This window comes from Pinus tabuliformis, chromosome 2_1, assembly GCF_031772625.1.
Source record: "Pinus tabuliformis cultivar Carrire ecotype Pingquan chromosome 2_1, CPIR1, whole genome shotgun sequence".
NCBI classification, from domain to species: domain Eukaryota; kingdom Viridiplantae; phylum Streptophyta; class Pinopsida; order Pinales; family Pinaceae; genus Pinus; species Pinus tabuliformis.
Window position 1 is genome coordinate 64362391 of NC_142299.1, and position 18399 is coordinate 64380789.

The 18399-nt window shown below is 36.1% G+C and overlaps 2 protein-coding genes across 2 annotated transcripts; both read right to left on the reverse strand.

The window, feature by feature from the left end:
• Positions 1 to 353: 353 nt before the first annotated feature.
• On the reverse strand, positions 354 to 4473 carry LOC149198786 (uncharacterized). Its single transcript, XM_089402159.1, has 6 exons — positions 3871 to 4473; positions 2971 to 3465; positions 2167 to 2862; positions 1972 to 2073; positions 1516 to 1838; positions 354 to 1232 (listed from the first exon to the last, which is right to left on the reverse strand). The coding sequence occupies exons 1-6, from the start codon at positions 4459 to 4461 to the stop codon at positions 713 to 715; spliced, it is 2727 nt and encodes a 908-aa protein (XP_089258285.1). The 5' UTR covers positions 4462 to 4473; the 3' UTR covers positions 354 to 712.
• Positions 4474 to 6104: 1631 nt separating this feature from the next.
• Positions 6105 to 9895, reverse strand: LOC149198787 (uncharacterized). Its single transcript, XM_089400361.1, has 7 exons — positions 9522 to 9895; positions 8757 to 9352; positions 8469 to 8627; positions 7961 to 8256; positions 7625 to 7803; positions 6528 to 7516; positions 6105 to 6435 (listed from the first exon to the last, which is right to left on the reverse strand). Exons 1-7 carry the CDS (start codon positions 9658 to 9660, stop codon positions 6115 to 6117), a joined length of 2679 nt encoding a protein of 892 aa, XP_089256487.1. The 5' UTR covers positions 9661 to 9895; the 3' UTR covers positions 6105 to 6114.
• Between the last annotated feature and the right edge of the window lie 8504 nt (positions 9896 to 18399).

Here is an 18399-nt window from a genome sequence, read left to right on the forward strand (position 1 = left end):
AACAAGAGATTTAAATAAACTATCTATGTTAACTAATTCAATTTTATATTTATTAAAAAAATATATAAAAAATTATGGTTAAAAATTTTATTTGGTTTTATATATATTCTATTTAGTATTCAAAAATACAATTTAAACAATGAAAAATAACACATTATATTTTGCACTTTTAAAATTTGCACATAAAGAAATTTGATCTCTCAAATCATATTATATCCATGATATAAAATATTATCTTCAATATCATACTATGCTATTTTTCCATAAAAACAAAAACTACCAGTAATAATTAAATAAAAATAATAATAACAATTTTAAGTAAATTGAACATCATATAATAGCTACTAAAGTTCAGTCCTCATTGATCTGCTCCAGTTCCACTCATTAAATCTGCTCATGTGACGGTTTATTCTCTGTTTCAACGATAAATTTGTGGATAAACCTGTACATGTAGTAGCTTAAATACTATAATCGACTGAAAACACAATAACCCAGCTAGGGATCCAGAAAAGATTTAGTGAAATTGTTTTGAAAAAAAAAGGACAACGTTGAAACTAATTATACTTATTTCACTAAAAATACTTCAAAAACTAAGTTTTTGAAATTTTTTGTTATCCCCACATAAAAAGAGGCTAAGGAAGCAAATTCGTCAGTCATGTCTGGCTTTTGGAGTTAGGAAAGCTGCCACACAAGAAGTAGATGATGTTCCGTTTTATTCTTCTTCTCCGGTTGTAGCTGTGGAACCAGCCTCGACGGCAGAGGCGTCGCTTTCACCTTCACAAGATGGCCCACCTTCATCTATACCTGTGGAACCAGCCTCGACGGCAGAGACGTCGCTTTCACCTTCACAGGATGGCCCACCTTCATCTATACCTGTGGAACCAGCCTCGACGGCAGAGACGTCGCTTTCACCTTCACAAGATGGCCCACCTTCATCTATACATGTGGAACCAGCCTCGACGGCAGAGACGCCGCTTTCACCTTCACAAGATGGCCCACCTTCATCTATACCTGTGGAACCAGCCTCGACGGCAGAGACGCCGCTTTCACCTTCACAAGATGGCCCACCTTCATTTCCACTTTCCAGGAAGAAGCGGAAACCAGGGACGCAGTCGCACATTTCCTCTGAGAAGGACCTCCTATCATTAAAACGACCATAAGTGATTGCGTTGAGCATTATTTGGTTAATTCTCTTTATCCGCTTTTCATCGTAATCCCAGCTATTGCTGAACCTGCCAATGGTAAAAACTTGCATTAAGATTTGTTTTTAAAGTCCACTTAGTAATCATAGTTTTCGAAATTTATTTTCACCGGGCTCCACCTTCAAAACAAATCAACGCGTAGGCTTCTTTGATCTAAACATTTATTTGATTGTATAGAAGGCCCGCCTCCGCACACAGTCATAATTCATAAGCTTTTCTATCTAAAAGTAAGCGTTTGACAAGCCACCTATGACATAATTTTTTTTTTTAAGCATCACTATTGTTAGTTAACATTAAAGTGTCAAGTACTCACAAGGCAAATTTGGACTGATCAATTTGAGAACAGCAGTGGAAGGAGTATGCCACTATTATTGCTGTTGCTAAACGCTTCAGCCCTCTCCAGAACATACGCTCTGGATCAAACTGCTTAATACGTTGCGCCAGTCTAAACATCTCCCATAAGAGAAACATACACTCCATTCGGTTGGCAGAAATAGTTTGGAATCTCTCCAAAATATCCGCCACCGCAAGAAGACCTGCAACAGCCCATTCTGCCTCCTCTATATCCTTCAGCAAACCGTGAATGACGATCGCAGGCTTATCTTCTTTTTCAGGATGACGAGAAATGATTTCTTTCTGAAAACCATAAAAACAGAATTTAGATCAAATATTTGACATAGAAGTTGGACATGATCCAACAATGAATTTCATGTTGGAACCAAAAAAGTAATTAATGGTTGTCGCAAAAATGGAGAGGCTTAATACGCACAACCCAATCGTCGCTTATTCCCTCTGATAGGAAATTCTTTAACCTACAGAAGCCTCTTGAAGTTGGCCAAGTCACACTTGGCAAAGACCGCTTTTTCCCCTCCTATTAGAAAATAAGAAATGGAAAAATCATTATGTGAATAAAAAATAATATGATTCAGAAAATTCAGGATAGGTACTAAAGAAAGCGATCAACCTTGTTGAATCTAAAAGCCCGAGAAAGTTCCATTCCCCAAAACTCAGATATGTACTCTCGCAAGCTCTCGAAATAGGCATCCACATTTTGTTGCTCAACGGCTGCAGCGGCCGTTGTTTGCAGGTTCTGAATAAGGCTGTCGAAGACGCCGGGGTCCTCATCATGCATTTCTTTTCCTCCTCCTTCGATATCATTCATTATTGACTTTATGAAGCGCTGTGCAACATATTTCCCGTCGAATATTGACTCCAGATTTTTTCCTCCTAAAGCTGCAACCACTTTCCCACCCCCGTCCATGAAGGCTATGGATCCGTACATCCAGTCCTCGTCATCTTGAAAAGAATGTAAAGGTTGAAAAGAATGTAACAGAAATTTCAGTTCACTATCCTCCATTCTATTAATTTCTTCTTCCAAATGGCATAGACGTAGTGAAAATCTCACAATTTCATTCTCCGATAAATTCAGCGAAGACATCCCCTCGATCTCAGCTGTATTTTTCAAAGGATAATAATAATCCTTCTTAATACTGTTAGTGAATTTAATTCTTTGCTTTCCTCTACGTCCCAAATGAATAATGTGAATGCGGTCCCGCTGCTGCTGGTCCAGTGCATTCCACATGGAATATATGAGCTGTTTATTATGATGCCCTCCTCTATATAAGCATATCAATTTTCCTGGAAGCATTAACTTTTGCACCTGGCCAAAAACAACAAAAATAATATAATTAAAAAAAATGACCAGTTATTTATTCATCATCATTTTATATGTCAAATATATAATAAAAAATTAAATAAAGTTATTAACCTGCGCTGAGACACTTTCCGAGTGGTTGAAAAGGAACTCTAAAGTCGACATATTCTTTGGTTGTTCCCATTCTTCTTTAAGGAATATATAAGGTCTATACACACTAATTCTCCCGTTTGGATCTATGATCCAATTTATACTTGGATACCATTTTTCACATTCATGAGGCTCTTCCCACCCACAGTGTTTCTCAAAAAAGAACTTGACTGCTCTTGTTATTACTGTCCATGAATTTTGGAGTACAAGCCAAGGAACTTGTCTTGAAAACTGCTTATACAGATCGATTACAGCACATTCCTTGCTTGGATACACCATAGGAATTGATATAATTTCAAGGTCAACTTTCTCTTTCTCCATAAAATGCATTTCCTTCCAAAAAGGATAGTTAATTTCACATCTCCATGAATTGTAAGGCCACATTTCTACAAGAATAGTTTTCCCTTCCAATTTGTCAACGCCACAAGTAGTTTTCCGTTCTGAATTTTCCGTTGGATCCTACAAAAGTCACGCCAACAAAACAAACGAGCACAACGCCAATAGTATAACAAGCACAATAAGTAAAATGAAGTTTGATCAATTTTTAAGTGAAGTAAAAGATATTATTGCTTTGGATAGATAGACCAGTAGTAACTAATTTTTCAGTTGGATCCTACAATAGTCACACCAACAAAATAAACGGGCGCAATGAATTAAGTAAAGTTGAAAATTGTTAAGCGAAGTAAGAAATTGCGTTATTCGGTTTGAAGTTAAAAATTGCTTTGTTCAGTAGACGTGAGTAGAATTAATTAAAAAATCAAATTAAATAGATTGTAAGTTCGAGACATTCAAAGGGTGACCAAAGTTAACGGCTGAATGTGCGGAACTGTATAAGGAAGGCTAAAGCCTTTGAGGTATTCGTACCTTTTGTGATGACTCATTCTTTTGAAAGACTGGAGTGGTTTCGTTCCCCTCAGGTGCAAACAATTCTATTAACAATTCCATATTACTCTCTTGATTTGTTTCTGCGAGCTGCTTCAACCGTAGGTATCTCCGTGAGTTACACACCACAAATTCCTCCAATTCACCTTTTGACAAAAACCTCCAACCGGAACAAGGGCGATAGTTATCGCTGTTGCCATCCCTCACCATCTTCGTATCCATCAGAAGATAGAAAAAATCATCATCATCATCATCCCCAAATCCTATTGCCGCGAGCAGTTTTACAATAATTTCCAGAATACCATCTTTCGACAGATGGACCTTAAAGATAGTATCCTTAACTTTCTTGGGCAACTGTTCAAAGTGTGGACCAATATATATTATTTTTATTTGCATTCCATCATCGACCGTCTCCTCAATTAAGGGCCACGGGAATCGGTCCTTATCTGGATCATCGTACAAATCAAATATGAGAAGGGCGGAGGTGTTTGGTAGAAGATCAGATAGATGGACTGCCTCTCCTCGTCCATTTGTAAGCAGGCGATCCAGTTCCGATAAAACACTGTTTTTCATATTCTCTTTATTATTCTCCTGTAAAATAATTGTTTGTTGGAAAACAATATTAGGAAAATTTTGAAAAAAACAAAGATTTATATGTATAAATTACATAATAACATTAAAAATTAATAATATTAATTATAGAAAAATAATAGAATTCAAAATATTAATATTAATTATAAGAATGAATATTTTTATAAAATAAGGGAATTTTATGTTTTAATTATATCTTGAAGTTATTTTTATATAGATGTATTTAGTTTTCAATTTTAAATTTATATATTTTGGATGTAATATTGAATTGTGATTCAATAATCATTTATTTTACATATTTTAATAAAAGAAATTTGAAAATATATGAAAAATATATTTATAATTTATTTATAAAATTTTCAAAAATTAATAATGTAAAAATTTGAATAAATAATATAACATTTACAAAAACTTTGTATTTAATTTTTTATTACTTTATTTTGTTCCTATTTTATTATTTTAAAAATTATATTTTTAAATCCATTTTAAATCTCAAATTTACTTTTAAAAAATAATTATAAATAATAAAAACAATAACATTTTTTAAATCCTAAATGTGAATAGACGATATGCTTACCTCTGAAACAACTGACAAAGACGATGATCCATGGCCATCCCTTTGAATTTCTGCCCATCTCTGCACCAACTCATCGCTTTCTATGATGCTCACAACTTGTAATGTGTTCATCTTTGTCACGTGGTCCATTGATTTCCCTTCTAGCTTGGGGCACTCGTTCAAAACTAGCATTTGCAATGAGTTTAGGCGATGGAAATATTCAGGGAGTTTCTCTAATCTCTTGCATCTAGCCAAATATAATATTTGCAATGAGGTTAGGAAATGGAAGTCTTCGGGAAGTTTCTCTAAGCTCTTGCAGTCTGTCAAATCTAATTGTTGCAACGAGGAAAGACAGTGGAAGTCATTGCACAACTCTCTAAGCTGGCTGCAATCTTCAAGATCCAACCTCTCCAAATTTTTCAGTTGACCAAAACCTTCCGGAAGCTTCTCTAGTGTTTTACAGCGTCTCATGTCCAGCACTTTTAAACTTTTTAATTGACCAAACCTATCTGGAAGCTTCTCTAGGCTACTACAACCTGGTAATGAAAGATGTGTGATAAAAGAGAGGTTGCAAAAGCCATCAGGTAGTTCTTTTAGATTGCCACACAATTCCATATCCATGACCCGCAATTGCTTCAACTCTCCAATGTTTTCTGGGATATTTTCTAGGCTCTCGCAAGAATCTATATTTAATTCAACAAGGCAGGTTAACTTTCCTAACCCACTGGGGAGATTTAAAAGCTTCTTGCAATCTGATAAATTCAATACTTTCAATGATGAAAGTTTATCGATACTATCTGGAAGTGCTTTTAATTCTATGCAGCCAGCCAGATTGAGTTCTTGCAGAGAACTCAACGATCCAAAGTCGACCGGCAACTCGGTCAACTTTGAAAAGTTGACCAATCTTAGTATTCTCAAATCTTTATGGTGTTGAAGATCCTTGGATGAGATTTGAAAAGCATGGGAATGTGAACTTCCATCAAACTCCATGTGTCTCAAACTTGGAGGCATCTGCAAGTTAATAATGTAATTGGTACGTCACAATCATAAGAAACCATTAAACGTAATAAAACATTTCCTTAGGTAGAACCAATTTTCTCGGCAAAACTGAATGGAGAAATAGAATCACTTGCCTTAGATAGCTTCAACTCATTCGGTGTGTAACTGAGGTATTTCAATTGCTTTAAGTTTGACATATCATGAAACGGAAGCTGCCCAACTTTCGCTTCAAAAAATACCAACTCTTCAAATATTTTACTACACTTGCCCTCCACCTCTTCTTTCAGATCTCCAAGTTGAAGAACTCTCAATGACTTATGCATTGAGTCGAGTGTTGATGCAGATATCTGCAGCACATCCTTATTACCACTTAACCAGATGCCCTTAATCCCTTCAGCACCCTGCATGCCATTATAAAATATAATTAAATCAAAACAGATACTCTATAAACAAACATGTATATAACCTTTTTTTGAGTTCATAGATTTGTTACCTCCTTTTTCTCTTCCAGGGACGCCATCAGTTCCCTTGCACTGCTGAATGTCAATCTCACTTCCTTTCCTTTTGACATATGGAAACCAAGTTCTAAGATCACATCATGCACATTTACAACCCCAGTAAATGTGTCTTTAGTCACCAGTGCTCTGCTTTCTAACTTTTGCAGTTCATCTTCTCCAACAATATTTTCCACTGTGTCCCAATCCCATCTTCTGAAATACGAACAGATGTCTAGGAATGGATCCTTGCATTCTTCAGGAAGAGCGTCGTAGGCAAAGCTGATGCGCATCTCCTTAAAATCGTCTTTGTTCCATATTTCTTCATTTTCCATCAGTTGCTTATAAGCGGCCCCTTTATTGGGGGCATAATCTATGAATCGTTTTACTAATTCCAACATGAGGGGAACTCCATCACATTTTTCTATTATTTGATCGAGTTGACTAGAAGCTAATCCTGTCGATGTTCCCTCTTCTAAAATACTCCGTGCAGCTTGTAGATTCTTAATGCCCTTCATATCATAGATTTGGGGAGACGCAGATCTTGGGAATGCTCGCTCCACATTTGTGTCACGGGCAGTAAGGAGAAACCTTACTTTCTTTGCTTCATGCAGATTTTTCGGCAAAAGATGTTCAAGCTTAACTCGATCTAAAACGTTATCAATGTATATAAAGGCCTGCCTTTTTTTTAATATTTCCCCCAGCTCAGTCTGTCCATCCTCATACCCTTGAATCTTTACAGATTCTTCAGGTTCCATCAAATCGTTTAATATGTCTTTTTGTAACTTCACTATATCAGGTTTAGAATCTATATCTTCAAACAGTTTAACCTTAGAATATTTACAACCCTCAACTTTTGAAAAGACCGCATCTGCGAGGGTGGTCTTACCGATTCCTCCGAAACCATGGAGGATAACTATGACAACATTCTTTTCACTGTCACATTCCAAAAGCTCCATCACCTCTTCAATTGACTCCTTTATGCCGACTGTTGCAACAATATTCAACACCACATCCATATTTAAAGTTGTGAGCAATAAAATTAAACTCACAATAATTTAAATTTCAATATAAATTAATTTGACAATATTTTTACCAGCATGTTCAGGATATTTTTTAGACAGAGGGGGATTCCTCGCCGCCATGGCAGCAAAAACACGCTCAATGTCAGTTGAAAGACGAAGACCGATTTCGATATCAATTTGCTTGTATTTGACATCTAACTTCTTTCTCATGTCACTCAGATCGTCTTTCTCTTTGGACGCTAAGAAGAAGCTGCAATCAAGCAAGGAAATTCCATGAAAAACACTTCTTTCTATCTTTGGGTATAAAGCATGGGCTTTCTGCGGATTTGATCACTATGAAACAGCTCTGTATTTTATTTATACACATCGTGGTAAATAAGATGAACCACAGAATGTTGAGTATTTACCTTTTCCAGGCCGAACGCTCCATATGAGTACAGCACAAGATCGCCCCTTCAACAATCAATGTTACTGCATCTTGGATTACATCATTCTGCGTTTCTCTGGGCCTTTCTGTGAATCTTTTAACAATAGTAGCAAAATAACTCATTTCTTTTAACAGATCCCAACACTCTTCTTTGTTCGTGGAAAGATCGTGAAATCTTTCCAAGGTATTTGCGACCACCAGCAGTCCTGCAGTAAAAACGCTTGCCTGGCCTATACCCTTTAGGACTTCTGTAACAGGTCCAGATATAATATCTTTCTGAACAACATAAAAAAGGAGAAATTTTCAGATTTAATATATTTATACTGGACTTTCAGTTTTAATTGCAAGAGTTTTGTAACAGGTCCAGATATAATATCTTTCTGAACAACATAAAAAAGAAGAGAAATTTTCAGATTTAATATATTTATACTGGACTTTCAGTTTTAATTGCAAGTGATGAAATTCTCTATAATGAGATTAATACATACCAATTCAGAATCAAATTCTAATCCTGATGACAGTAACTCCTCTAAGCTCTTCAAGTCGGTGTCCAATGAAAATATGTCTTTTAATTTCTTGAAACCTGGAACGTTAGGCCAAGAGAATTTGCTGCTGGGATTTGATAATTCTTTCCTTTCCCGCATTTCCTAAGAAGAAACAAGAAATGAAACCATATTCAAATCAGATATCACACAATAATTATAATACTATCTAATGATATAGTTCACAATCTAATTATGTTGTAATTCGGATGGATATGAAAGATTGTGATGTACCTTCTCTCTCTGTTTCAAAAGCTCAGATATGTGCTTCATAAGGTCATCGAGATTGACATCCACATTTTTCCCATCGGTTTGAACAATGTCTTTATGTATTATGGTGTCAATGTCATCTGATTTAGTTGCAACTCTGTAAGTGTAAGTGGAAGTGGAAGAGGAAGAGGATGGAGCTTCATTGCACTGGGGGGCTTCTGGTACATTGAGATTGACGTTCACTTTTTTTCTCTCAGATTTCCGCAGAGATTCGGAGACTGGAGCTTTGCCGCCCGGATGGGTTCCTGAAACATTGATATTGACATCAACATGTTCTATCTCATTTTTCGTTGGAGTTACAACATTAGAAGATCCAGGGATTGGAGCTTGAGCTCCTGGGAGAGTTTCATTGCTCAAGGGGGCTGTCGAAACATTAAGATTGGCATCCACGCCTTCTCCCTCAGATTTCCCTGGAACATTAGGAGATCCAGAGGATGGAGCAGACGATGAAGGTTCATTGCACTGGGGGCCTTCTGGTACATTGAGATTGACATTCACGTTTTTTCCCTCAGATTCCCGCAGAGATTCGGAGACTGGAGCTTTGCCGCCCGGATGGCTTCCTGAAACATTGATATTGGCATCAACATGTTCTATCTCATTTTTCATTGAAGTTACAACATTAGAAGATCCCGGGATTAGAGCTTGAGCTCTGTGAAACGAAGGTATCATAATAATATACAGAAACATAAATAAAAACGTTCGACCTTTTGTGCTATCAAAAAATTGTACCTATTGTATTATCAGTTGCAGAAGGCGAGCTCCCAGCACCTGCGCCTGAAGTGGAATGATCTTGCTCTTCTTTATCTGATGAAGATGAAAAAAAGTAGGAGAAGGGGATACAACAACAACAAGAGCGTTTGGTTGCCATTTCTCTTCTTGAACACACAGAAATGAACGAGGGTAAAACCAGAGTCCTGCTCTGGGCTTTACTTGAAAGGGTTGGAAGTAGAATTGATGTTAATATGATATTGCAATAACATGAGCGAGGTAGGCCTGAGTTGCAAAGATTATAACAACTATGACATTCAAATGACAGTCTACGAAATCTAGCGTAACAACTATGACATTCAAATGACAATATATCGATGGAATCCAGCGATGACTTGCGGTCAAGTACTGCGTTCGTGGATCCAGCCCACTATGAATAATTAATATAGTATTTTTTTAATTAAATGAAAGGTAGGTTTATTTTGAAATAAAGTTTCCATGTAAATAATTATTATGTTGATGTATAATGTATATTTCAAAATATTCATAGTAATATATACAAATCAGAAGTTGAGATTTATCTTCAAAATAGTTATGTTATTTTTTATTTTTTAATTAAAATGATTCATTATCCAAAATGATATATGAATTGAGTTATGGTGTTTTTTTGGCATGTGGTGTTGATAATTCATGATATTGTCCATAATATTGTAACAAAACTTATTTAGAAATTAAGAATCTCCATGATTAAGAATCTTGTTCTATGTGTTTATTAAAATGTATATATATTTAACTTATATATTAATTCTTGTTATTGTTTAATCATAATAATAATAATAATTTAAGTCCATTTGGAGCAGGATTGTTGGTGATTGCCTATTATATTAAAGCACTCATTTGTAAAGGTCATTGGTTCAAACCCAGTGGGTGAGCCCATGAGAGGCAACTCTAACTAGCCCTCTTGGGTATGGTTCAAACCCCGTGAACGCATGAGAGGCAACTCTCACTAGCCCTGTTGGGTATGGTTTGGGGGTTATAATAATAATAATAATATAAAACTATAATTTAGTGAGTTTTTATTGTTTTTTCTAATTTTAACAACATGAGATATATTAAGTAGTAAATGTTAGTAAGTGCTTTGATGGTTATTATCAATTTATGCCTATCTACTTTTACCAACATTTAGTTTATGTGGTTGCTAGTTTGCGGGTTATTATAATAATAATATAAAACTATAATTTAGTGAGTTTTTATTGTTTTTTCTAATTTTAACAACATGAGATGTATTATGTAGTAAATGTTAGTAAGTGCTTTGATAATTATTATGGATTGATGCCTATCTTTTTTTGCCAACATTTAATTTATGTGATTGGGCTAATTATGGTTACTCTTCAAAACTTCAATGGGTCAACATATTCTTCATGAAAATTATCATGGATAAAAGAGAAAATAGACGATTTTCCCAACCATTCAAACTAAGCCAATCCTTTTTCCAATCACTTAAATAAAAACAATCAAACAAATAAATTATTAAGATCTTATATTTAATACTAAATTAAAAAAAAAAAAGAATCCCCTCCATTCACATTACATATTATGGAGGAAATGTTATAATAGTCAACAATGAATGGAATATTGCAGTAATAAAAAGAGTTAAAACAATTAAATTCAATTTATTATTGTAATTTTATTTTTATTGGTAAAATCACAAATAATTTAATTTATAATGTAGAAAATGACATAATGACATTTTGAAAAAGTGAGATTAGAAATCTAAAAGAACAATTCCATAATAACTCAACCCTAAATAACACATAGAATAAATTAGATATTAAACTCATAAAAGAAGAAATTAATAAATTAATTGTACTCGATCATGAGTGCCACAAAAGAGCCTTACACCTTATAATTGCTGGTATAGAAGAACAAAATAATGAAGACACTTTAGAATTAGTTAAAGAACAATTAAAGATAAAATCTCAAATTCAAACAAATTATTTCACGGAAGCAATAAGGGTAGTGGTGGGCCCTAGTATTGCAGCAATAATGCTGCAACTCCTGGGACTCCCTTCTTTACTTTTATCAACCCGGTAGTTCGTAACAAACTTGGAAGCGATGGTGCTGTATGCACAAGTACTAGCTCTTGCCGCGACTGTCACTTGGTCAGCTGGCACAAGTCTGCTAGGAGCTTAAGCCAACTTCTATGAGCTCTTAGAAGAATCTTTTTAACTAATGGATGAAAGCTAACTCAAAGGAGGCTAATCTACTTGCAGAAAGAAGCGAAAAGCGGAAAGGAAATGCAAACCCTAGCAAACCATAGTTTTATCGACTAACCCTACTGGTGCAAGAAAAATGATGAAAGCTACAGAAAGGAATGCCATTGAATCTTAGAAAGGTAAAATGCATGTGACTAAGCTACTTCTGAAGTGAAATCTGAAAAGAAACATCTTTTTGTATTTTTTGAGTAAGTTGGCGGAATTATTATGCATGTGTTTTAACTATTTTTGACTGTGCATAGGTGGATTGGCAAAAGGAAATGCTTGCAGGAGGCTGGGAAGGTTAGAAGAGGGCCTAAGGGGTCCCTAGCACCCTTCCAGAGAGTTTCACAGTGATCGGATCTCAAGAAATCACTTTCGTGAGCTTCTACAGGAAGTCTACAGGGGTTCTACAAGATGTTCTGTAATTTCTACAGGATGTTCCGAAAAGAGGATTTTGGAGGGTTGATGGAGGAAAAATGGTGGGAAAGTGGAAATGGAGGTTGGATAATGATGTTAAGGGGTCTAGGACCTGGTGAATGGGGCTAAGGAGTGATTGGATTTGTTCGAGGATGGAGGAAGCGATGATGCACAAGAATGTAGAAATTAGGGCAAGGTGGGAAAAGTATGGCAAATGAAAGGTAGGAATCATGGATTAAGGGTTGGAGCAGATTATCTGATGGAGGAAAGGTAGATAGAGAGGTAATACAGGTGCTCTGCAAGTTATTTCTCAAACTGAACAAACAAAGACTCAGAAAAACAAGGACCTAGCTACTTTAACCTAATCTGATCTAAATAATAGCAAAGAAAATGAACAACAATTTATTTGCAACGGAATCATGTGAAATAGCTATGCAAACTAAGCAATCATGAACCTGAGCATGTAACCACAACTGGTATCAACTTCTGCAAATGAGAATCTAACACTAATAATTGCATGATGAAGCAAAGACAGTGTTTTTTGGTGGCAGCAAGGACACCTTGGTCCCAGCTCATGGTCCTACTAAGGGAGAGGTGAGATCAGAGGTGCTTGATAGCCTTTTTCTGAAGATCTTCTCTGTTATTAACCTTTCAAATCAATCTGAACATGAAAAGCCTTTTTAATCATCAAAAGCAACCTAAATAACAAAACAAGATTTAAATCTAAATAGCAGATTTTATTCTAAGAATGCAACAAAAACACATAAAAGTAAACAAAGGAGGTACTGGGAACTTGGGTTGGGCCCAACCCTAAGAGCTACAGCCTCCTAAGAGAGATTAGAGCTGGTGCAAAGCTGGATTCATCTTTATTGATCAAAAGAATAGCTACATCCCAAAAACTGTCCACAAGGAAAAGCTTGAAAATGTGCTGAAATGCAGAGCTAACCTACTGCTTAAAAAATGACTAAAATCGAACTACAAACTAGCTAACTTCTGCCTACAAAGTGACTAACTGAAATGAGGCCCTAAGCCTTCTTATTTATACAAATTGAGGACCCCAACAGCCCTCCTAAACTTTAGGAACTCGGCTGCCAAAACTTGTAGTTAACAACACCTTTACTAGCCCTTGCTCGGCTGCCCTTGTGATAATTGATGTGGTCGCCCTTGAACTCCGAGCTGATGGTGGAGAATTCGAGGTAAGGGCCCATAAATGAGGGGGACACCTTCCTACAAATCCTCTCCCTTGTTCTTCCACGAATTTGGCTGCCAAGTGCTCATTAAAACCTTTAATTTTGTCTCAAAATTGACCAAAAAACTGCACAAAGCACCCATTAGACTTGTTGGCATAATGACTAACCCAATTCACTCTATTAGCATAAATATAATAAAAAACATGCAATAAACTAATGAGAATGGTGGATTAAGTCGAATTAGGAGGTTGAATGAGCCCATATAATTATCCATTTTTGGGGCTCATCAGGTAGGAAAGATACTTGAGCATAAACATAGACTAATCCGTGTCAAGGTCAATTATAATGACCATAAATTAGATATACTCAGGAAATCCCCTAGCCTAAAAGGAACGAGAATCTTTATAAATGAAGATCTCATTCGAGAAGTCCAAGCTGAACTAGGAAAGAAGTACAAATGGTCAAGGAAGCAAAAAAATAAGGGCAATGGGCAATCATTAGGAATAGAAAAGTTATTATTAGAGACAGAGTCCTAAACACGAGTGATAAATAGGGAATACCATCACTCCATATCCTCTTCTGGAATTTCCATGGTTTTCCATGGTGTAAAGGTCCTATGTTAAGTTGGATCTCAAGTGATATAGATCTTATTATTTTAGTTGAAACTTGGGAGCATGACGAATCTAGTGTCCCTCACCTTGACGGGTTCACTCTTTGGTTTTCCTAGAATAAGAAACCCACCAAGAGAGGTTTTGGTGGTATAGTCTGTTATATTAGGAACATTGTCTCCTCTCACATCCTACTTCATAAAACTGATCTCTTCAATCAATACATTTGGATCGAAATATTTGATTCTACAACCAATAGGATTTTTCTTGCAATATGCTATTTCGCCCCTATCAACTCTACATCCTATAAGAAAAACAACCTAGATAAGAATTGTCCTTTCAATACCTTAGAAAAAGACATCTACAACCTAAGGAATGAAGGAAATATCCTTTTGCTTGGGGACTTTAATTCTCAAACTGCTACTAACCAAGCTATTATGTTAAGTAACAACTCTAACCCTGACCCCTTGTGGGTTGATGAGGATGGCAACTTAGCTAATAGATTCAAGAGAAAATATGAAGCCATAATCGAGAAATTATTCGGCACCGAGCTCCTCCAACTTTGTAGTTCCTGGGACCTAATCATTTATAATGGTATTAATAAATGACCTCTCAATGGTTAGATGACCTATTTCCATGGGCTAGGTAGCAACGTCGTGGATTATGTGATTTCTGGCATCCATGTCCTCAACCATATTACAAACTTTGAGCTTGTCAACGAGTACGAGCCTAACTCTGACCACAGACCTTTGTGTTTATCCCTTAATATTGTTATGCATACCTCCCACATGTAGGAGAACATTGAAAGAAAAAGTCACATTCACTTCGATAGAAGTAATGTCGACCTTTTCTTAAGGGATTTGGAAAGGGATTTAGGTTCCCCGACTTATAATAACAACATTGATCAAATGTATTACCATTTTACTACTACCCTTTCTACCACCATTAGCAAATTCTCTAATAAGACTTCGTATAAGAAAAATAATAGAACTTCTAATCCTTGGTATGACAAAGACTGTAAAATTGCTAGGAAAGCAATCAGACACGCTCCTAATGAAAGCATTAATCTCCATAATATACATATATACAAATCTCTCATTAAGAGGAAGAAGAGGTCATATATTAATAAGAGACAAGAGCATCTTCTCCACCTTTCTAAATTTGCACCCAAAAAGTTTTGGCAGAATGTGCTTGTTCGTAAAACTAAAGATAATCATTCTATTCCCCTAGAAAATTGGGATAACTATCTTAAGAGGTTGTATGACTCTCCGGAGATCATGGGAACCATCTTAAACACTCCTATTAAGGATGATATTTTTTCTCTGGAAGACGTTGAGTCTGGGATTAATAAGCTCGCTAATGGTAAAACCAAAGATATTGAAGGTTACCAAGCTGAGATCTTTAAAATGGGAAAATATATCCTTATTCCTCATGCCAAACCTGTTCAACAGATCTCCAATGTACTTCTTTTGAGAAAGAAATATGGACTTCGGATGTTGAGTTACTTCAATACCAAGATAGGAATGAACATAACCCAAATCAGTCATTTCAAAACCTTTCCTCAATTCCTTCTTTATGGATGTAATGTAGCTCTCATTGTTCCCTGTCATCAAAAGATCATCTACATATACCACAAGATATACAATTGTTTTGCCAACTTTCTTGAGAAACAAAGTTGCATCATCAAGATCATAATGTTTGAAATTGAGTTTCAGAAGATGCTCATTTAGTTTTTCATACCAGGCTCGTGATGCTTGTTTGAGGCCATACAAGGATTTCACAAGTTTGCATACTTTATGTTCATGTCCTTTCACAGCAAATCCTTTAGGCTAGGACATAAAAAGATTTTCTTTTAGATCTCCATTCAAGAAAGTAGTTTTTACATCCATTTGATGGACTTTCCAACCGTTCTGAGCTGCTAGGGAAAAGAGTGTCTGGATGGTAGCCCATTTTGCTATGGGGGGAAAGTCTCCTCATAATCGACCCCTTCCTTCTGTGAAAAACCTTTTTCCATAAGCTTGGCTTTGTGCTTGTGAAGTGAGCCATCAGCTTTATACTTGTTCTTGTAGATCCACTTGTAGCCAATTGGTTTGGTTCCCAATGGAGGTTCAACCAGCGTCCATGTGTCATTCTTTATCAAGGCATCATACTCCTTTTACATTGCTTCTTTCCATTAATCATGAGAAGCAGATTCTTTGAAGGAAGTTGGTTCAAAATCTGTAGACAAATTCAATTCACAATCATAAGAAACATCCATATCAACAGGTGAATCACAGTCATCTACATCACCTCCATTTTTCCGGGTTGAATTTCTAGTTCCTGCCTTTCCAACCTCATCAGGATGAACACTTTCAAGTGTATTTGTTAGCCACTTTGGGGGACCTTTCTAAGTTGGTCCAGGCTACTCCGTTGATTGAGTTAGGACTGAATCAATATTGAGTCTCCCAATTTTGTCAATCACATCACTCAAAGTATCATCCGTTCTTGGATTTTCATGCAGGGGAGGGAGTGCTTCAGAAGAAGATTCCACAGGTTGATATAGTATAGGAATCCCCCCTTCAAGATGTGGAATCTGATTATCAAATTATTGAAATGATTTTTCATTTGTGAATCTATCCAAGCGATCAAGTTGCGCTCAACAACATTGTCAATTTTGATGATTCAAGAAAGATTACATCTCTAGATACAACAAACTTTTTATTGACTTCATCATAGAGATGGTATGCTTTGGAGGTGTTTGAATACCCCAGGAATATACACTTATGACTTCTTGCACCAAGTTTGTTTCTATGTACTTTTGGTATCAAGGCATAACATGCAGAACCAAAGACCCTGAGATGCTTTACCGAAGGGATGTGCCCATACCACATTTCATAAGGAGTCTTGTTTCTAATAGCATTAGATGGACATCTATTCTTTACATATACAGCACATAGAACTGCATCAACCCAAAACATCAATTTTACGTTTTCGAGAAACATCATGGAGCGCACCATATTTAAGATTGTCCTATTCATTCTTTCAGATACTCCGTTTTGTTGGGGATTATAAGGCACAATTGTTTGATGTTTGATCCCATGTTGGCGAAGATAGTTTTCAAATTCATTTGAAGTGTATTCCTTTTCATTATCAATGCGAATACTAGAGCCAATATGAGATTGTGCATCATTTTCAATCCATGTATGAAAGTTCTTGAATGTTTGAAAAGCATGAGATTTGTTCTTCAATAAATAAACCCAACACATTCTAGTGTAGTCATCAATAAATGTCATCATATATTTATTTCCATTTGCAGAAGGAACAAGCATTAGACCACATAAATCTAAATGAATGAGTTCAAGTTTTCTATGTGCTCTGGAATGTGAATAATGAAAAGACTGCTTGCTATGCTTTCCTAGAATGCAAGCATCACATTGCTTAAGTTTCCTAGGAATTGTAGGCAAACCAGTAACACCATTTTTCTTCAACAAGCAGGGGATGTCATAGTTCAAGTGTCCAAATCTAGCATGCCATAATAAACTAGATGGAAATGTACATTCTTCATAACAAGAATTGTATGAGAAATTTTGTGCACGAGTAGAGGTACCCTGCAGCTTGAGAAGCCTTTCTTCTTCTATCCCTGTCATGACAAGTGAGTGGTATGATGCTTATCTCACCGCAACCTTTCCATCAAACATATGAATGGAGTGTCCTTGCTGGAGGATGTGGAACAAGGATAGCAAGTTTCTCCTCAGCTGTGGGAGATATAAAACATGATGCAGAAGAAAGTCTGGAAGACCAGGAAATTTAAGCGTGATTGTGCCAAGCCCTCATGGCTTGAGTTTTTATTTGTCTGCAAAGTATACTACTCCATCAACATTGTCAGTAAATTCTTCAAAAAAATCTCTTCTAAAATTCATGTGGCAAGTTTCTCCTCAATCAAGCAACCAATCATTTTTCCAAGAAGCAATTGAAGCATTAAATAAGTCTTCATTTACTCCAATATTACAGTGTGCCACAACATAGTGAGAAGATTCAGGTGCTTTACCTTTCTCTTTGTCATTAGTTTTACCTTTGAGTTGGTTTCTTTCCTGCTCAATTCTATCCCAAGGCAACTTGCATGTGGATGCATCATGTGATACATCTCTTTTGCAGTGTATGCAATGAAAATATGATTTTTCTCCTTGAGAGTGTCTTCCCCCCCGCCTCTGAAATTTCTTCCTCTTCCTCTTCTTCCTCTTCTTCCCAAAAGCTTTCTCTCTTTCAGCAAATTTTTTCACAAGGGAGTCAAAGGTAATAACTTTGAGGTTTCCATTTGCTTGTAATGACTCAAGATAATTTGAGTAAGTGGGATAAAGTGCCTTGAGAAAAGCTATCAGAGGAATGTCTAGTTCAACATTAGTGACTTTGATATCATGCATAATAGAATTTACTTCTGATGCAAGAG

Coding starts and splice junctions, on each gene's coding strand:
- LOC149198786 (XM_089402159.1), bottom strand. CDS start 4,461: ATGAAAAACAGTGTTTTATCGGAACTGGATCGCCTGCTTACAAATGGA. Junction 3,466..3,870: donor AGAATGAGTCATCACAAAAG/GTACGAATACCT, acceptor TGACTTTTGTAG/GATCCAACGGAAAATTCAGA. Junction 2,863..2,970: donor CGGAAAGTGTCTCAGCGCAG/GTTAATAACTTT, acceptor GTTTTTGGCCAG/GTGCAAAAGTTAATGCTTCC.
- LOC149198787 (XM_089400361.1), bottom strand. CDS start 9,660: ATGGCAACCAAACGCTCTTGTTGTTGTTGTATCCCCTTCTCCTACTTT. Junction 7,804..7,960: donor GAGCGTTCGGCCTGGAAAAG/GTAAATACTCAA, acceptor GCTTGATTGCAG/CTTCTTCTTAGCGTCCAAAG. Junction 7,517..7,624: donor AAAATATCCTGAACATGCTG/GTAAAAATATTG, acceptor TTGTTGCAACAG/TCGGCATAAAGGAGTCAATT.